Genomic DNA, 18734 nt, shown 5'->3' on the forward strand with positions numbered 1-18734 from the left:
AATTACAATGGACAAATGAAGTGAATGTCTTCTAAATAAATGTTCTGTAAATAATGGTAAATGTTGTGACATAGTGGACGGCACTGTACTGTGGCGAAACGGAAATATAGCGCAAGAGATGCATACTATTATTGACATGATAAATTAACTGACATGGGAATAATTTTATATTTATTTATTCAGGAACAAAACAGTCTTTTACAATAGTGAGTTACAAATATACACAAACCAGAAGACAAAACAGTTCCATAAATTAAATACTAATTATGTTTACACTGGACAATAATGCAAAACAAAAAACAACAAACAACATAGATATTTTAAACCAAAAAACTACAAAATTACAATGTTCAAAACGAAAATTTAAACAGTTATAAGAGTATAGTTAAGAACAGGACACAACAACAATGATGTTATTATTTAGAGTTATTATTTTTTTTAAATTGGGTACAATATCACCAACCATTTTCTTATATTTTTGTATATTTAATGAAAATATATCAATTTCAGTAAGACGTTTATTGTACAAACTACAAGAGCGCCTCACAAATGTATTTCCTGCATAATTGCTTTTATAAGGTGATAAAATGTAATCTTAGAACGAGAGGAGATTCGCGGTGTTATAAATTTAATTAGATTTAACAAGGATGCTGAGTCATACCACTGTTAATCATTTTAAATAGAAAAATTTGATCAACATAATTTCTTCTGAATAATAATTCACGTGTTGCTTCTTGAGTGTTAAAGAACAAAACGCAAAAAAGCATTTTTTTATAAATTTAAAACAATTAGGTTAATTTTCCCAATCAAATTGTATCTTTTTCCCTCTCAAATCTTATAAAATTTTAGTTACCAATGAACTAGAAATATTTTTGAATAATTTTGCATGTCAGTGTTGCGCCAATTTGAGTTGCGTTGTGCCAAACATCGCAATACTGGGCATCAAAATGTTTAAAGATATAACTGTGAAAGTACTATATTACTGAATGAAACTAAATAACTATTCATCATGACGGCACATGTAAGTGCTAGGTCCATCATGTGTCAGAGCAAGAAACTCCAAGCAGTGCCCGAGACTTGTGATTTGGATGTTATAGGGGCTATGATAGATATCAGCACGCTTTTCACTGTTCGTTTTGTTCTACCTTCAGTTCTCTTATAACATTGATATAAATGTGAATGACAGATGTCATATGTGAAATATAATGTGGTGTCGTCATGTTGCTTCACTTAAATGTAACTAGGAATTACTTATCCATCAAAACTTAGGCCCAATCAGGTACAGTATCTAAACAGGATTTAATACGGATTCCGTTCAGAAAGCACAGTTATAATCTTTAGTGAAATTAATAATTTATCGAGATTTGTCGTATATTTGTGGTTAGCCCTTTGGGCTCGAGAGCTACTACTAAGAGAAAGATTACAGGGCTCAAATTCAAATTCAAATTCAAATATTTTTATTCAAAATAGGATTTAAAATCACTTATTGAACGTCAAAATCTACCACCCATTCAAAAGAGACTGCCTCAGACCTGAGAAGCTTTTTTTTTTAATATAAAATATGGATTACAATGTAATATCATACAATAAACATTTATAATTAAAGAGCCTGAGGGTGTTCGCTTTATTCCCAGTCCGTGGTGTCATTAAGAAAATCGTTTATGCTATAATAACCTTTCCCACACAAACGTTTTTTAACAATTCTTTTAAATTTCGTAACACATTTGTTTTGTACATTTTCTGGGATCACATTGTAGAAGCATATACATCGCCCAACAAAAGACTTACTAACTCGACCCAACCGAGTAGTAGGCACAACAAGTTTATGTTTGTTCCTCGTGTTAACATTATGAATGTCACAGTTTCTAGAAAATTCTTCAATGTGCTTATGAACATACAAAACATTATCAAAAATGTATTGAGAAGCAACAGTCAAAATGTTTATTTCTTTAAATTTTTCTCTTAATGATTCTTTAGGACCTAGGTTATAAATCGCTCACCTCAGGTATATCATCAGAATCTGTTCAGTTTGCCCAATCAGGTTCTGTATCCTTTGCGATGTAACTCCGACGACAACTCAATATAATAAACGAAAAAAAATCTCGAAAAAATATTCAGTAGCTCTTGTAGCACTAAATACGGAAACATATTAGCAATGGTATCTAATCTGTCAAATGATACGTGACGTATGTTGAGTGCGTCCCTCCGCGGGACTCTGCGGGACGACGCGGGACAGCTATCGTCGAGGGTCTTTATTGATATTACGTTCACGCGCCGTTGCACACGGATTTATCGCACTGTTTACTTGAGTGTGATTCTTTAATAATGGATATAGTTGATGCCATGGTGTTGTAATGGAGTCTAGCAGAATGATGTTTTTGATAGATTATTTAGTAGAACTAACACTCAACATGTAGATAATGATTATTTTGTGACGTTTGACTTCTTTGCTGACTGAAATTTTGAAGTTTCATCCAAATAAAATGTATATAGAACTACACATAGATTGAGTCTTGTCTGCGAGTCGTGACTGTAGAGATTTTATGAATTCTGAATTTCAAAAGACTATATATTTATTTTTATTCTAAAATTCGAACCTCGCGCCTTACAATGTTATATAACTACGATCGTTTTAAAAGAAATGCAAATGGACTGTAATGTTTATTTGAGAGAGAGAGTTTCTTGAGCCGCTTCTTCTCTCTAAGAGTGCCATTTGTTTCCGAAGCGGTAGTAGTATCTAGTAGTTATTAGAAATGACATCAAAAAGAATTCGAAAGGAATCAATTTTGAGAAAATAAATGCGTTTTATACCTTTTTATTGTATTTCGCAGGGCGTAGGTAGGTAAGTATATAAACTAAAGAAAAAAAAATGTCTAAGTTTCAAATTATTTTGAAACACGTACCTGAAATTGAAATGATTTCATGGAAAATACGATATTTTTCGTTTCGTGTCTGATTTTTTTAAATGAAAATAAGGGACGAGACCAGCAGGACATTGAGCTGATGAGAATTGAAACGTCCTGCCCATTACAATGCTGCCCTTTAGGATTCTTGAAAAATCCAAAAACTCTGAGCGGCACTACAATTGCGCTCGCCACCTTGAGACATAAGATGTTAAATCTCATTTGCGTAGTAATTTCACTAGCTACGGCACCCTTCACACCGAACACAGTTTTCACATTACTGCTTCACGGCAGAAATAGGCGCTGTTGTGGTACCCATAAGGCTAGGGTTACTATGGATGCGAGTTCTGACGAAAATTTGTTCTGGCGAGTTCTGACGGATTCGTCAGAAGAAACAAACACCTGGTATCCAATGACAGTGTTTACACTGGCAACGACGAACGCGTCAGAACATGCACGACGTCGTCAGAACCACTCGAGCGTTCAAACGAGTTTGATTTTTTCGCACGACCTACGTCTGCGAATTTCGAGTGATTTGGTTTCCACCATGGATAATGATAAATGGATCAGTGTCGTGTACGAGAACAGGCGTTTGTGCGATATGAGAGACAAAAATTATCACAACAGAGATATTTCTCGGCAAAAGTGGGAGAAATTTGTCCAGAACTCAACACTAGCAGTAAGTACAATTGTTTATTTTGATGTAGGGTTAACATTAAATAGGTACATGAGCAATTAGAATTATTGTTTACATTTTATCTATCAAGAACATGACTTGTAGAGCTATAGATTATTACAGTAGGTTGTATTGAAAATGAAAAAAAAAATGAAAAAATATTTATTTCTGTAACAAAAATGGTACAAACATAATAGTGGATGTGACCTTCTATTAAGTGAGAAACACCTGTACCAGAAGGCCTCGCTCTTCCATATCAATTAAAATTAACAGTACCAAAAACTAGGGATCACAAATTAGGTCTAAAAATATAAAAAAAATATTATTCAAACAGGATGTCTGAGTGTGTGTGTGTGTGTGTGTGTGTGTGTGTATGTATGTGAGTATGTGTGTGTATGAGCATGTGAGCATGTGTGTGGTGTATTTCATTGTTACTTGTCGTAAAACACGACTTATTGTAACGGAATTTCAACTGCTGGACTAACAAAATAATTTTTCATGGTTTCTCTAGTCTCATTCGCGCTTCTTCCGTAGTGATTATATCTTCGTGAAACTGGCACATTGTGTAGGGACTCAAAGTCCACCTCGGGAATATCAACGGAAGTAAGACCTTCTTTATCGATGTCAAATCAAATTCATCAAATTCGTCCATCTTTGCTGGACGGCAGAAACGAACTAACTATCAGAATAACAGAAAACGCGCACAGTGTAAACGCCTCGTTCTGACGAGGATTTCGGACGTACTCGTCAGAACAAATTTTCGTCAGAACTCGCATCCATAGTAACCCTAGCCTAAGTTAGCCGGCATCCTATGCAAAGGAGTCTCCCACTGATATATAGTCTATGATTTGACCTGTGGTTTCGGGTGATGTAAAATTTAACTAGAGATTCGTCAATTGGATACAGCGGGTACAAACACTTGTCAAATTAAACTCACCCCAACGAAGGCGCGTGGTGTTCGGTGACAACAAACAAATCAATTAATTATTGTTATTCACGCGGCAGATGTTCAAACATTATTGCATTTGTCTACCATTATGTAAACATTAATACTTTCTCACTTTTTACAAATGATTTGATTAAGTTGAATGTAATGTAGAAAGAAATTAACATCTTGACTGTTGCTTCTCAATATATTCTTTGATAATGTACCTAATGTATGTACATTTTTAAAAATTGTATAGCATTTTCATTGTATATTTAATGCATCCAGGAAGAGTGTTCAAAGCTAACGCCTGACGCTGGATAATACAATGCGTTGTTGTTTTTTTTTTATGGAATAGGAGGACAAACGACCGTATGGGTCACCTGGTGTTAAGTGATCACCGCCGCCCACATTCTCTTGCAACACCAGAGCGTTGCCAGCCTTTAAGGAAGGTGTACGCGATTTTTTTTGAAGGTACCCATGTCGTATCGTCCCGGAAACACCGCACAAGGAAGCTCATTCCACAGTGTCTTAGTACGAGGAAGAAAGCTGTTGTTGCCTTAGGATTCTTCTGTTTTACTAACGTTGCCAGAGCAGAGCGTGATCCCAACATTGCTGACCCGAGCGCCATCCGTACAGAATACAAAGAGTTTCTCCCAGCTAATGTTATGTTTCTGAAAATATTCCGATATCGTTTTCAATGACTTCGATACCTTTTGAAGTTGTTTTGTCTACTCCTACGGACCACCGGTGGTCCTTGGACCACAGATCTAGATAGAGCCTATTAGGAAATTGACTTGAGATGTCGCTCTTGTAAATCTAAACAATATGTTATGTTTTTAAAGTGATACCCCTCACTTCTAGGTAACAAAATTTTATGAACGATGCGGGACTCGAACCCATGACCTCCAGCGTTCCGTGCCGGTGCTCTAACCAACTGAGCTAACCGTTCGAGTACCGCCTCGTTATAAAATTTTGTTTTTCAAATTTTATTTGTGAAAATTTATTGAATTAGGCGTTACTTTGCGGAAATCCATAATAATACAAATAATTTAAGTTTTCTTTAGTGTTAATTCCGCCAATATTTGTTTTAAATTATATAAATTATTTGTGTATTAATCCTAGAAATGAGGGGTATCACTTTAAAAACATAGCATATTGTTTAGATTTAAAAGAGCGACATCTCAAGTCAATTTCCTAATATGCAAATATTGGGGTTGAGCAGGTTATCAACTGTAAAGTAGATCCTGTAGATGAAGCCACAGCCTGAGAGTTGAACAAAGCAAACAGAATTTTAAAACGAGGCGGTACTCGAACGGTTGGCTCAGTTGGTTAGAGCAGCGGCACGGAACGCCGGAGGTCGTGGGTTCGAGTCCCGCATCGTTCATAAAATTTTGTTTCAAATTTTATTTGTGTATTAATCCTAGAAGTGAGGGGTATCAGTTTAAAAACATAACACATTGTTTAAATAGAGCCTCTTGTTCGTCTAGATACAGTGCGGGGCAAGCTACGTCTTACACTCACGATTTGTATATGAATTTGTGTTAGTCTGCGTGTATTGCTAACATAGTACTTACAGTCACACTCAATTTATTTTCGACGTTTTCACATCTGTCACAGTTTATCTTGACGTATAAATATTGAAAGGATATAATATAGTTTGTGAGGTAAATCCAGGTGTATTACCCATATTTCTTCCACCATAGATGATATACCGAGGACTTCGCAGACATACCTACACAGAAAATAATATTTTCCATTGTGAAAGACATGTGTGTTTATACAAAATTCTGACATTAGAAAAAAATTGATTTAAGTATTCGGAAATAAGGTAGTGTAAGCCACACATTTCTGTGTATGTATTTCTGAATGATATTACTAGCTTATGTTCAGACGTTGTTCTGAACATAATAAATAAAATACTGTTTTTTTATGAATTTGTCAATAATAATTCATAACATTAAGAATTATTTCGTAAAATATGCTCCGTTGCTCTGTTGTTAATATGAAATTGTTTTACAGCAGAACTGTCAAACCGTGCGTCAATAAATTCTCTCATACAAAATATTATGTTCATACAAAACAAATATTAGAAATAAATATAATTATGGGTCCCAAATCGAAATTAAAACTATCCTATCTCTCAAGTTGGACTAAACTGCATTCCATAAGTAATCCCCATTAAAATCCGTTCATTAGTTTAGGAGTTCACTGGAAACAAACATCAGGACACTGGATTTATATATATATATAAGGATAATACGAAGGTATTCATACTATTTACATATGTTTCATCTGAGCGTTTCTCCGCGATTTTCAACCCTTTCGCAAACTCAACAATATATCATTTTTCAGCATAAAAACGTTTACAGGAACGCGATTCATCATTCCTGCACACATCATACTATAGTGCTCGCTGTACATCCAAACAGTTTTACGCCAAAATGACACTTACTGTGGCAGATATAAAGATATCTTTGTTTAACAGCTGGAACAATTGAATCCATTCGTCACTCTTTGAATTTAAAGCGCTTTTGAATCTTTAGCGACGTTATAATCACACAGTCGTTCACAAATCCTTTTAGATATGAGAGAGTTGAAATAAAACTGTTCAGAAATGGAAGGCCGGGTGAAAAGGGGGGGTTGCGCGTTTAGTGATTTTGTTACGTGACGATATTTTTTCATCATGAAAAGTCCGAGTAACCCAGAATAATTACAAAGACATCAACGGATGAGTCTGTCAACAACTAGATATAATGATCATCTTCGCCAATCTTATGTTTTATCAAATCAAAATTCATTTATTCATTTAGGTCTAAAATAAAAACTTATGAATTTGTTAGTTATACGATGATGACATAGACTTTGATAAAACTTTAAAGAAAATAATACCACATATATATAAAATAATACCACATATATATAAAAGAATACCACATATATATAAAATAATACCACATATATATAAAATAATACCACATATATATAAAATAATACCACATACATATAAAAGAATACCACATATATATAAAATAATACCACATATATATGTCGCAGGGAAATGATAATAACAGAGATTTGATCAATCCCCCAAATCACGGATTATGTTTTAAGAACAACACGATTTTATCATTTCTCTAAACAAATCTAGTGATTTCATCAAATGCCAGGCTTGGTTCCGTGAAATGACAATGAGTGACGTGACTAGAAGAACTTAGAATGTAAAAGCGCGCGAAGCGAGCATCAGACTTGAGTCATACCCCGACAAGTACAGGTTAGGTGGAATTCATTTATTCATTCGTGGTCTTTTTTTTAATAAGGCCGGTTTTAGTGCTCCACCGACCTTCGGTGCGTACGTCAGTCGCGCTGGTCATTTATATGAAAATTAACTAATCGTACAGTGCTGGACCGTAGCAATATACGCACGCCATACGCACTGCGTACGAGGACCGTCGGCCAAGCGCGTCTGCATGCGTGCCGTCAGTCGACCGACGCGGACGCGCTAGGAAATATATGAATTTCATGATCGCGTTCAGTGCTGTACCGTTTGGTGGACCGACCGTACGGATCTCTGTATGATCGTCGTTAAAAGTGATTGGTCGACTGAACATGAACAAATATATCGACACTGCTTAATCACCGAAATTCGACTTCGCGAAGCACTACAGGATAAAGAATACAGGAGCTCGAAATAACTTTTGATGTTTCAAGTTGCCTTGTAATTTCGCCTATAATTCATCAAAACTTATGATCGACATTCTGAAATAATAAAAAAAAACATTTTCCTCCGCGAAATAATGAATATAAAATAGTAAATGTAATTGTTGTTATGATCTTTTAGCGACGATTGGGTGAACATGATATCTACGTCTTCTGTTCCTTAAACGTCTACGAAGATAATAAACAGTAATTAATCTATTCGAAATTCGCGTTCATTTCGTGTACGACTGTACCAGTCAGGTCAGTTTGTTGGTCAGGAGAGTACTGAATGATACAAACTGACGGTCGGTTAATACGTACCGTCAGGACGTGTGGCACTGAAACCGGCCTATTATGGGCCCCGTGAATAGGGGCTTCTACTTGGCGTTTAGAGAAACTTTTATCAGGATTTTAGGGTTAGGTTACATTAATTTGATTTGGTGCGTTACCTTTTCATGTAGTATCTAGTAGTTATAAGAAATGACATTAAAAAAGAAAGAATTCTAAAGGAATCAATTTTGAGAAAATAAATGCCTTTTATGCCTTTTTATGGGAGTGGGGGAGTGAGGCAGGGAATAGAGGACATCTCCCTCCCTCCCCCTTCCCCTCCCCCTTCCCCTCCCCCTTCCCCTCTCACCCCCCTCCACCTGCGACACGATACTAAATTCTTACCAAATTATGTCTAAGTCTTACCAAATAAACCTTATAAATACCAAAGAAAATACTTTTTGTCATTTCACGGAACCAACTCTAGTAGTGTTGTTATTTTAACATCTTCCGAGATTTGACCAAATCACTGCTTCTATCATATCCCTGCGACATCTATAAATTAAAAAACATTTGAAGAATTATTTATTGTTACAGTAACAGTTGTTAAATTTATTTTAGGATTTATTGTATGAGACTCGCTCGATCCTGGAGACAAACTGTGTAAACAATTTAAGAGGATATTGTATTAGTTTTAGAAGAAACTGTTTGTTTATAATTATTAAATAAAATAAAAACGTTTTTCCATTTAGTACCACTTCGGAAAAGTTGAGCTTTGATGAGAAGTGGCAACAAACTATCTGCCACTCTGATCATTATTCATATGTAAGTATCTCTGTCTACTCTCTAATACTCTAAGGAATTGCACAGCAGAAGTGATCTTAGATCATTTGAAATAAATTATTATCTTTATTTATTGAAGAGGAGGGCAAACAAGAGAACAACTCTCTTGGGGTTAAGTAATCACCGCCGCCCATATTCTCTTGCAACACGAGACAATTCACAGGAGCGTTGGCGGCCTTCTAGAAGAAAGGTGTGTACACTTTTTTCGAAGGTACCAATGCCGGATCGTCCTGGAGGAAAGTTTCTTGAAAACCGCACTGTGGAGGACCGCTACACATCCAGATGGTGGAGATGATATCCTAATATCAGAATCAGGTGAAACAGCTCTTCGGAACACTCCCCGTGATATATGGAGTAGAAGGAGAAAGAATTCAATATGCTATGAATTCACAAACAAAATCTCGTATTTCCCAAGTATATTATTTCGTTCACCTAAACAACAATTACTTGCTCACGGCAACGGTTACTTTGGTTCCGTCTTCTGACATTGTATATTTCCAAAACTTCAAATTGCCAATTAAGTTTGAACAACAATGGTTCCGCAAGGGTTGAACTGGATAAAAGACCAGTTCACGGCAAACATAGTGAGGCTTCGCCAATAATTATAAATGCTATTAGATTGTTACAATACGGCGACGATATAGACGAAAGAAAAAGTGTTAGAAATTTTGAAAAATAATTTTTATATTGTAGTCACGGACGAGTAAAACAAGAAGGACTCCGCGCCGTGATATTAGTAAGTTACGTTATGCTAGTGTGTGTGCGGCTACGGGGGATACTAGTTACACATTTTTTTCCTTTAAATAATCATATATGGCCACATATACTTATATAGTATCGTTTTTCACTTTTTCGCAACGCACGACGGCATTTTTAAAATATTTTATTGAGACGCAAACTGATCTGTCACAGACGATGACAATTCTCATAATGGCCGCCTATCGGCCTATAGTAGTGTAACTGTGTGCGTGGGGCTATGTATTTACACGTTAATCGGCTTGTTTTGGAGCTACACTGTTATGTAAGGTGACACGGAGTCCTTATTTTTTTACTAGTCCGTGATTGTAGTTACTAAAAACCTTTTTTTTAATACCAGATTCAAGCTCTATATATTTCTAATGAAACGAAAAATTAACCATAATATGTGTGCTATTTTTAAATTTAAGTCGTATCCGACATCTTAAATTTCTAGGTGTATATCTCGTTCGGCACCTCATATGAAAACAGCTTATGAAAAACAGAAGAAATGATCTTGCAATATAAAAATCTGTATTAGTGCGAAAATGATGATAGTAGGCCGGGCCGAACAAATTGGAACCAACGTACACTATATAGCCAACTGTGAAGTGGTATAGAACTATATTTACCTTGGTTCTACTATATCAAGTACTGGAGGATGTGGTGACGAGATCAGAAGACGGTGCGCCATGACCAGGTCTGCAGTGAAAAGACTGGGAAAGATTTGGAGGGACAGGAGGATTACCAAGAAGACTAAAGTCAGATTAATGAAATGCCTTGTGTTTCCAATCTTTCTCTATGGAGCCGAAACTTGGTCTCTGAGACGGCAGGATCGCCATAAAATCGATGCTTTAGAGATGTGGTGCTAGAGACGCCTCCTAAAGATCCCGTGGGCGGCATTTCGCACCAATTTATTTATCCTCAAAGAGCTTCGTATGAAAGACAGACTATCTTCAACTGTGCAACTACGAATACTGAAGTTTTTTGGTCACGTCTCTAGAAAAGAGAACTCGATGGAGAGACTCGTAGTTCAGGGCCAGGTGGAAGACAAGAGAGCACACGGTCAATCACCAACCCGCTGGATAGACGCCATAACAAAGGCTACTGAGTCCTCTATGTTCCAGTGTACTCGCAACGCTTCTAACCGTCAGAAATGGAAGCACATGTACCTCGTCAGCGCAACCACGACCACCTTGACAAGAATGTCCGACTAAGAAGAAGATAAATGCGATGGCTAGATGGCAAGTTTCTTGTATATAACACAGTAGTAATTACATAACAGACATAGAAGGCATTTATTTTCTCAAAATTGATTCCATTAGAATTATTTTTGATGTCAATTCTAATACTGCCACCGCTTCGGAAACAAATGGCGCTCTGAGATGGAAGAAGCGGCGCAAGAAACTCTCCCAGCATTATTTTTTTCGCTCTTTCTAAAAAAATATTGTAATGTATTATCCTGTATTGTAATATATTTCAAAAGTGTACTGTCATTGTTATTGCTGTGAAATAATCATAATCTCATATTATAAGTCCCAGGCTCTCCGATCACTTAGATATTCAGCTTTGGGGTAGTAGGATTCACTACAGAGCCATTTTTTATAAAACATTTTAATTTTTTTATAGATAATGCCTGCATAATGGCTTTATTATAAAAGTATATACATTTACCTTTAAAGCTATTATGTATCTTATGCAATGCAATGAATCAACTGACCGAAGTTATAACAAAGATCAACAATGCTAAGAGCAATGGAAAGAAGTATTTTACATAACCTTAAAATACATACAATTAGGACGAGTTAAATAAGAAATAGAACTTTGGTGATAGATGCACTCGCTAAGGCCTTAAAACTAAAGTGGCAATGGGCTGGTCACGTAATATATGGTGCACAAAAAGAACCACAATGTGGAATGGGTCAGTAGGTAAAAGATAGATTGGGAGAAGAAAACTGCATACTCGTATTGCTTGGATAAAGTAGATGAAACTGAAAACAACGAAACATGGAAAAATATTGTGAAGGCCTTCTTCCAAGGAGTCGACCATGATCACTACCAATATAATAACTGTCAAGAAAGTTATAATAATCACAACACAGTAACAAAAAATAGTTATAACGAATACATGTTATGAATAGGTTTGAAACATGATAGTTATTTATGCAACTGTTGTGTAATAAGGGCTATTAAAACACGAATGTGGGTTTATCAAAGTGATAATAGTATCACATGAGTGTTTTAATACCTAATTATCAACAGTTGCACACAAGACTTTACTAAACCCATTAAAATGAATCTGAAACAGTTAGCTTACTGCTAACATTAAAAAAGCCAATCCTAGTAACCATAATATCATCCAGAGGAGTGTTGTAATAAAAACGGGTGATGTAATATTGTACTGAATTTCATTACAACACTGGTTTGAATGATGTAATGGTTATTATGATATTGAGTGTTTTATGTCGGCAATAGGCTAACTGAATCTTAACTACTTAGTATCTATAATAGAGGCTTTAAAGCATGGGTGTAGATAAAATGTTTTTAATCACAACCACACCTGTTTAAACATAATTCGTCCCGTCTATAAAAACATTCTCTGCTCAATATTTTATAAACAAATTGGCGACTCAACAAGTCTTTTTGAAGTTGTAACTAAAGGCCTTAGAATTTAATTAAATTCCCCTCAGATCTTAATTGTCACCTTCGATTGGAAATATACTTCACTATGTTTGTATTAATGAAATTACGAACAGCCCAATTAATTTTGCTGTCGATTTCAATAGACTGTATTTCATACATTTTAATATAGTTAATTAATAACATTGATATAAAGTAGATATAGTTGACTATTCAGTGTTTAGAAGTCCTTGTATTGTTTTTTTTTATGACAGGAACGAGACGAGCAGTACGTTCAGCTGATGGTAATTGATATGCCCTGCACATTACAATGTAGTGCTGCTAAGGATTCTTGTGAAACCTAAAAATTCCGAGTGGCAATACAATTGCGCTTTGAGACATAAGATGTTAAGTATCATTTGCCCAGTAATTTCACTAGCTACGTCACCATTCAGACTGAAACACAATAATGCTTACACATTACTGCTTCAAACAGAAATAGGCACCGTTGCAGTTCCCATTATCTAGCCGGCATCCTGTGCAAAGGAGCCTCCCACTGGTAAAGTAGCAGTAGACAGAACACATATCGCGGTAAAACGGCTCGTGGGGCGAATCGGTGATGGAATGGAGGCCTTAGGGCGAAAAGAGACCTAGAGACAGACTACTGATGCGATGGGAGAATTGCGTAAGAAACGCAAAACCGGACTGAGGAGGCCTACACCAAACTGTTAAAAAATTGAAGCCCTTGTAATCTCATAAGGGTCTCACCGTTACGGTACATTTACAGCATATCCGTGACTTCGTCTGCGTCGATAAAGGGTTCATAAATATAATAAGCAAGTTTGGAATTGAAGATCATAATCTTCTATCCTATTCCAGTTCCGGTTCCCATTTTCGCTTCCGTTCCCAACATATTATATTATGAATCTTATTTCGAAGAACGTTGCTATTGCCAACTAAATCTACTATTGGTGAATACCAGTTTTTCACAAATCCCGCGGTTTTTTTTATAAAATGTAGCCTATGTCCTTTCTCAAGCTTTAGTCTATCGCTGTACCAAATTTCATCAAAATGGGTTCTTTAGTAAAGCGTAACAAACAAACTTACATTCACATTTATGATACTACTAGCCGTTGCCGCCCGCTTCGCTGGGCGAATTTTAAGAGGAAATCAAATACAATAAAAAATAAGTAGTCATAAACCATCTTGGATAAATTTAGCATCGAATGGTGGTAGTTTCATGTCGATACGATCAGATGTTTAAGTAAGAAAGGCCATTTTCATTATATTATATACTATATAGATAAGCAATATAGATTAAGCTATATAGATTAAGCAATATTTTTTTTCTAAACTCCACTTGCATATTTTCATTTCATTTCATTTATTTATTATTAATTATAGTTAAATACATTGTTCTTCATGCCTAATATAAATTTACAGTCTCAGTCTCAAAAATAGAAACAAAGAGGCACCTTTAAAGTATTGAATTCCTCTGGATGGCTCACTAGGAAACCCTGTGCAGAGCCAACCAGTGATTACCGTCTGCTATGTAGCTTTATTTAATGTTAATAATTAATGAAATAGAACTAAGACTGACACTTAAACAATATTTATCTAACTTTAAAGCATACCTATCTTATAATAAGAACTGTATAAAGTTAAATAATAATAGATAAAGTAAATAGTTATATACAAATATTCATAATTAAATATATAAAGTTATATTAATTTTGAGATAATAATATTCTCGGTTTCATCATATAAATGGTGATTTTCATTTTCTCGATACTCTTTCATCCTGATGGAATAATGAAAAAAGAAAATGTTCCCGCTGAAAGTTCTCAATCAGTTATTCTCACTTGTTTTCCCCGAATCTTTCTATCTGTCGCAAGCTCGACAGCTCAATCATTCAATCGATTACTGGCACCATCAATCTGTCTCCAAAACGACGCGTCATCAAACCAACATTACTTCTGAAACGTTACCGGATCATTCGGAAATGACATTCAATAAATGATTTGTAACCTATTCTGCTTTTATGCATATATATATATTGAGATGTAGATAGATATTTTGTAATGTTTCATAATGATAACCCTCACTTCTGAGATTAACAAAGGTAAGATAAAGATAAAAAGTTTTATTCTTGGAATAACTTTACTTCGCGTTTTTTAATATTACAGTTAATGTCTGCGTTGATAAATAAATGCATAATGAGTTTACCCCTTTTCCTTCTTTTGTTTTTCGGTTGATGGCATACCAAAAACATCTTTCGAAAAGTCTTATATCCCACTATTACTGTCGGCTAAGTTCTTGTAGTGATGGTAAAGTTGTGAACCGGTGGTAATTACTAACTATTAAGTCACTCGCTATCTGGTTACGTCAAAATATTTCTATGCATTCAGGTTGGATGTCTTTTTCATATAGATTTTCATCGAACCCGCGACCTCTCGCATCCGTGCGTGCGCTCATACCAACTAAGCTAACCGTTCGAGTGACGTATCGTAATTATTTAGATTTGAAAGGCGACATCTCAAGTCGACCATATGAGCTGGTTATCAACTGTAAAGTAGATCCTATAGATGAAGCCACAAGCTGAGAGTTGAAGAAAGCATACAAGATTTTATGACAATACGTTACTCAAATGGTTGGCGCAGTTGGAAAGAGAGCTCGCACGGAATGAAAAGTCGCGGGTTCGAGTGCCGCATCGTTCTTAAAATTTGTTTTATTTGTGTGAGTTGATGGATAGAAAAAATGAAAATCTATATGAAAAAGACATACCTGAATGCATAGAAATATTTTTAGGTAATCAGCTAGCGAGTGACTTAATAGTACCTAAGTAATTACCACCAGTTAACCTTTACCATTATCACTACAAGAACTTAGCCGACAGTAATAGTGGGATATTAGACTCTTCTAGGGACGTTTTTGATATGCCATCAACCGAAAAACAGAAGAAGGAAAAAGATAAACTAATTATATTATATTTATTTATCAACGGAGACATTAACTGTGTTATTAAAAAACGCGAAGTAAAGTTATTCCAAGTATAAAACTTTTTGTTTATAACTTATCTCTGTCACTACAGAAATAGATGACAGGGAAGGCGCCTTTGCACCGGATGCCTGCTAGATTATGAGTACCACAACGGCGACTATTTCTGCCGTGAAGCAGTAATGTGTAAGCATTACTGTGTTACTGTCTGAAGGGCGCCGCAGCTAATGAAATTACTGGGCAAATGAGACTTAACATCTCATGTCTCAAGGTGACAAGCGCAATTGTAGTGCCGCTCAGAATTTTTGGGTTTTTCAAGAATTCGGAGCGGCACTGCATTGTAATGGGCAGGACTTATCAATTACCATCAGCTGAACATTCTGCTTTATTATCATTAAAAAAACAGAGTTTAAATTTGGAGGAACTTTACATTGCGCTTATAAGTAAGACAGTCTATATTTAAGATACGAATACATTTAACATTTTACAAATCAAATCAAATCAAAATTAATTGAAATGAATATGTAAATGTTATAATTGTACAAAACTCTTTTGGCGAAATAGAGTGACTAGTTTATTGTGTGTTTTTGTAGACAAAAGTTAGTAAATTTAATAAAATAGTATACACGATTCAAAAGTACTTAGTTTTTAAGTAAAAACTGTAAGTATTATTTTTTAATAATAATTTCTAGTAATATCAGTAAATTTAATGATTCAAATTTGTTATGATACAAGACGAAAATATTTATAAAAACACTAGCTGACCCAACAGAAGTTGTTCCGTAGATAAAAAAAAATACTGTTTTATAGGAATTTGCCAATAATATTTCAAAACATCAAGAATTATTTCGTAAAAAATGCTCCCTGTGGTTATAATGAAATTGTTTCACGGTGGAACTGTCAAACCGTGCGTCACTCAATTCTCTCATAGAAAAATGTCCATACAAAACAAATATTGAAAATAAAAATAATTATGGGTTCCAAATCGAAATAAAAACTATCCTATCTTTCAAGTTGGACTAAACTGCTTTCCATGAAGTAATCCCCATTTAAATCCGTTCATTATTTTAGGAGTCCATCGCGGACAAACATCTATCAGACTATAAAACAATACTCGATCATTTCAATAAGAAATCATAGGCAATATGACGATAAATGATTGTGTTAACATCATATAAAATTATACACGGGACAATCATAATATCCATGTCTTAAAATAAAATATAAAACTTACGGTTCCCAAGTAAAAGACCAAGATTCCTCATAAAAACAATTTTAGCCCAACAATTTGCAGAACTAACTTACTAACTTAGAAAACTTAAAAAGAAAATAAGACCAATAATTGTAATATAGACATTTTCCATATCGCTATTTAAAATGGACTGTATTAAAATATTTAGATCTCACTTAATAATAACTTAAATTTTAAAACTTAATTATTATGTCGTTAGAGTTACAATTAAAATGTAATTAAGGTCATCTTCATCATACTTTTTGGTCGACACTTTATTTGTTTAACTTAACATAGTATAAATTGTTCAACTTTACTATGTATATCAAACTTGTAAATAGTGCTAACAGCAGCTGTGCCGTTGATGTTACTACCTTATGAAATAAATAAATAAATAAATGATGCAAAGGTACATCAAACCTCAAAACTGGTAACAAACAAATCTAGATAACTCTAATACTAAAAAGCAAGTAGAGTCTATTGTACGCTGAACGGGTAATACGATATCCTAGGTACATCTTCCGGGACATAATGTAGGTTGGGGTACGCCTTCACCATCATTTGCTGGTTGACAACCGCAAACGGCCTTGGTGAAATACTCTCAATTGAGGGAAGAGGACGAACATCTATCGGAATTTCCTCTTTCGGTCTCGCAGGAGATATGAACGAAGCCTGTACAGAGCCAGAATTTATTGGGACTGTATAACTTATCATATTGTTATACATATACTGGTCAGAGTATGCCGTAACCTGATATGGCTCTGGACGCGGCTCCATCTCAATAAAAGCTTCTCTTTGATACACTGCGTTCGGATAATGTGTCTCCAACTTATTCTTCCTACGTGGACGATATTTATAATCTGGATAATCGTTCATGTGTTTTAGCCGCAACCGTTTAGCTTCGTCTATATACGGACGTTTCTCCGCTTCATCTAGACTCTTCCATTCCAAGCCGAGACGCTTAGATATTTCTGAATTGTGCAACTTCGGATTCATCAACGAGATCTTCTTCCTCTGCAGACGAGACCATACCATGAACGCGTTCATCGGACGCTTGATGTGAAACGAATTTGAACTCTTTGACAACTTCTGCATCGGTTTCTCAAAATACGCCATCTTCTGTTAATTTTACATCTTTAATATTCTTCCGAACTTTTTTAATATCAACCGACAAATATGTTTCCCGTTTTCATCTAAACTGTGCAAAACATTTGCTAGCTTTCGTTTTAGAGACTGCATTTAAATCAGTTTTATCTACGTAAAAGCAGGACCGCGGACTGACTGTAACTGATGATCATTTTAGAAGCAAACTAAATCCAACTGTAGTCATTAAACCAACAAAAGATCGCCAACAATGGCAATGGTAATTTCAATCTATTATTTGCCGTTGAATAAAGAGCGGCGACAATGCAATGATTGCTTACAAATTGTCAAATGATACTCCTATATGTTTTGTAAAAGGCGCGCCTTTACGGATCTATTAAACAGTTAGATTCTATCAATCAATCTATTACTTTTGCCAGATAATCTCAGGAAGTTTCAATAACGTTGGCCATATTATTGTTACAGTATGTTACTATTTGTTTTGAATCTGACCTAACTCGCAGGCTAATTACAAACGTCAATTTTGACTTCAACCGTAGTTCTTTAGCTAAAGTCTTACCATGGCAAAGCATACTTTACCATGGTAACACTTGTGGCGGTGTTGCGGCGCAGGACCCTTCCCTAAAATATGGCTGGCGGAGTGAAAGTTAGTCCATTCGTCAAGCTCGCAAACGCGGTCGATTTTGTGATCCAATACTCCTATTTTATTGTATTTTATGTTTTAAGTCTTTTCTT

The 18734-nt window shown here is 35.3% G+C and overlaps 1 protein-coding gene across 1 annotated transcript; it reads right to left on the reverse strand.

Moving 5' to 3' along the window:
* Positions 1-14088: 14088 nt before the first annotated feature.
* Positions 14089-18163, reverse strand: LOC126967283 (transcription factor Sox-12-like). The gene has a single exon (XM_050811760.1). The coding sequence runs from the start codon at positions 18009-18011 to the stop codon at positions 17373-17375; it is 639 nt and encodes a 212-aa protein (XP_050667717.1). The 5' UTR covers positions 18012-18163; the 3' UTR covers positions 14089-17372.
* Between the last annotated feature and the right edge of the window lie 571 nt (positions 18164-18734).

Source organism: Leptidea sinapis, chromosome 12, assembly GCF_905404315.1.
Source record: "Leptidea sinapis chromosome 12, ilLepSina1.1, whole genome shotgun sequence".
NCBI lineage: Eukaryota > Metazoa > Arthropoda > Insecta > Lepidoptera > Pieridae > Leptidea > Leptidea sinapis.

Excerpts from the sequence above, each read along its gene's own strand:
- LOC126967283 (XM_050811760.1), bottom strand. The coding sequence starts at position 18,011 with ATGGCGTATTTTGAGAAACCGATGCAGAAGTTGTCAAAGAGTTCAAAT.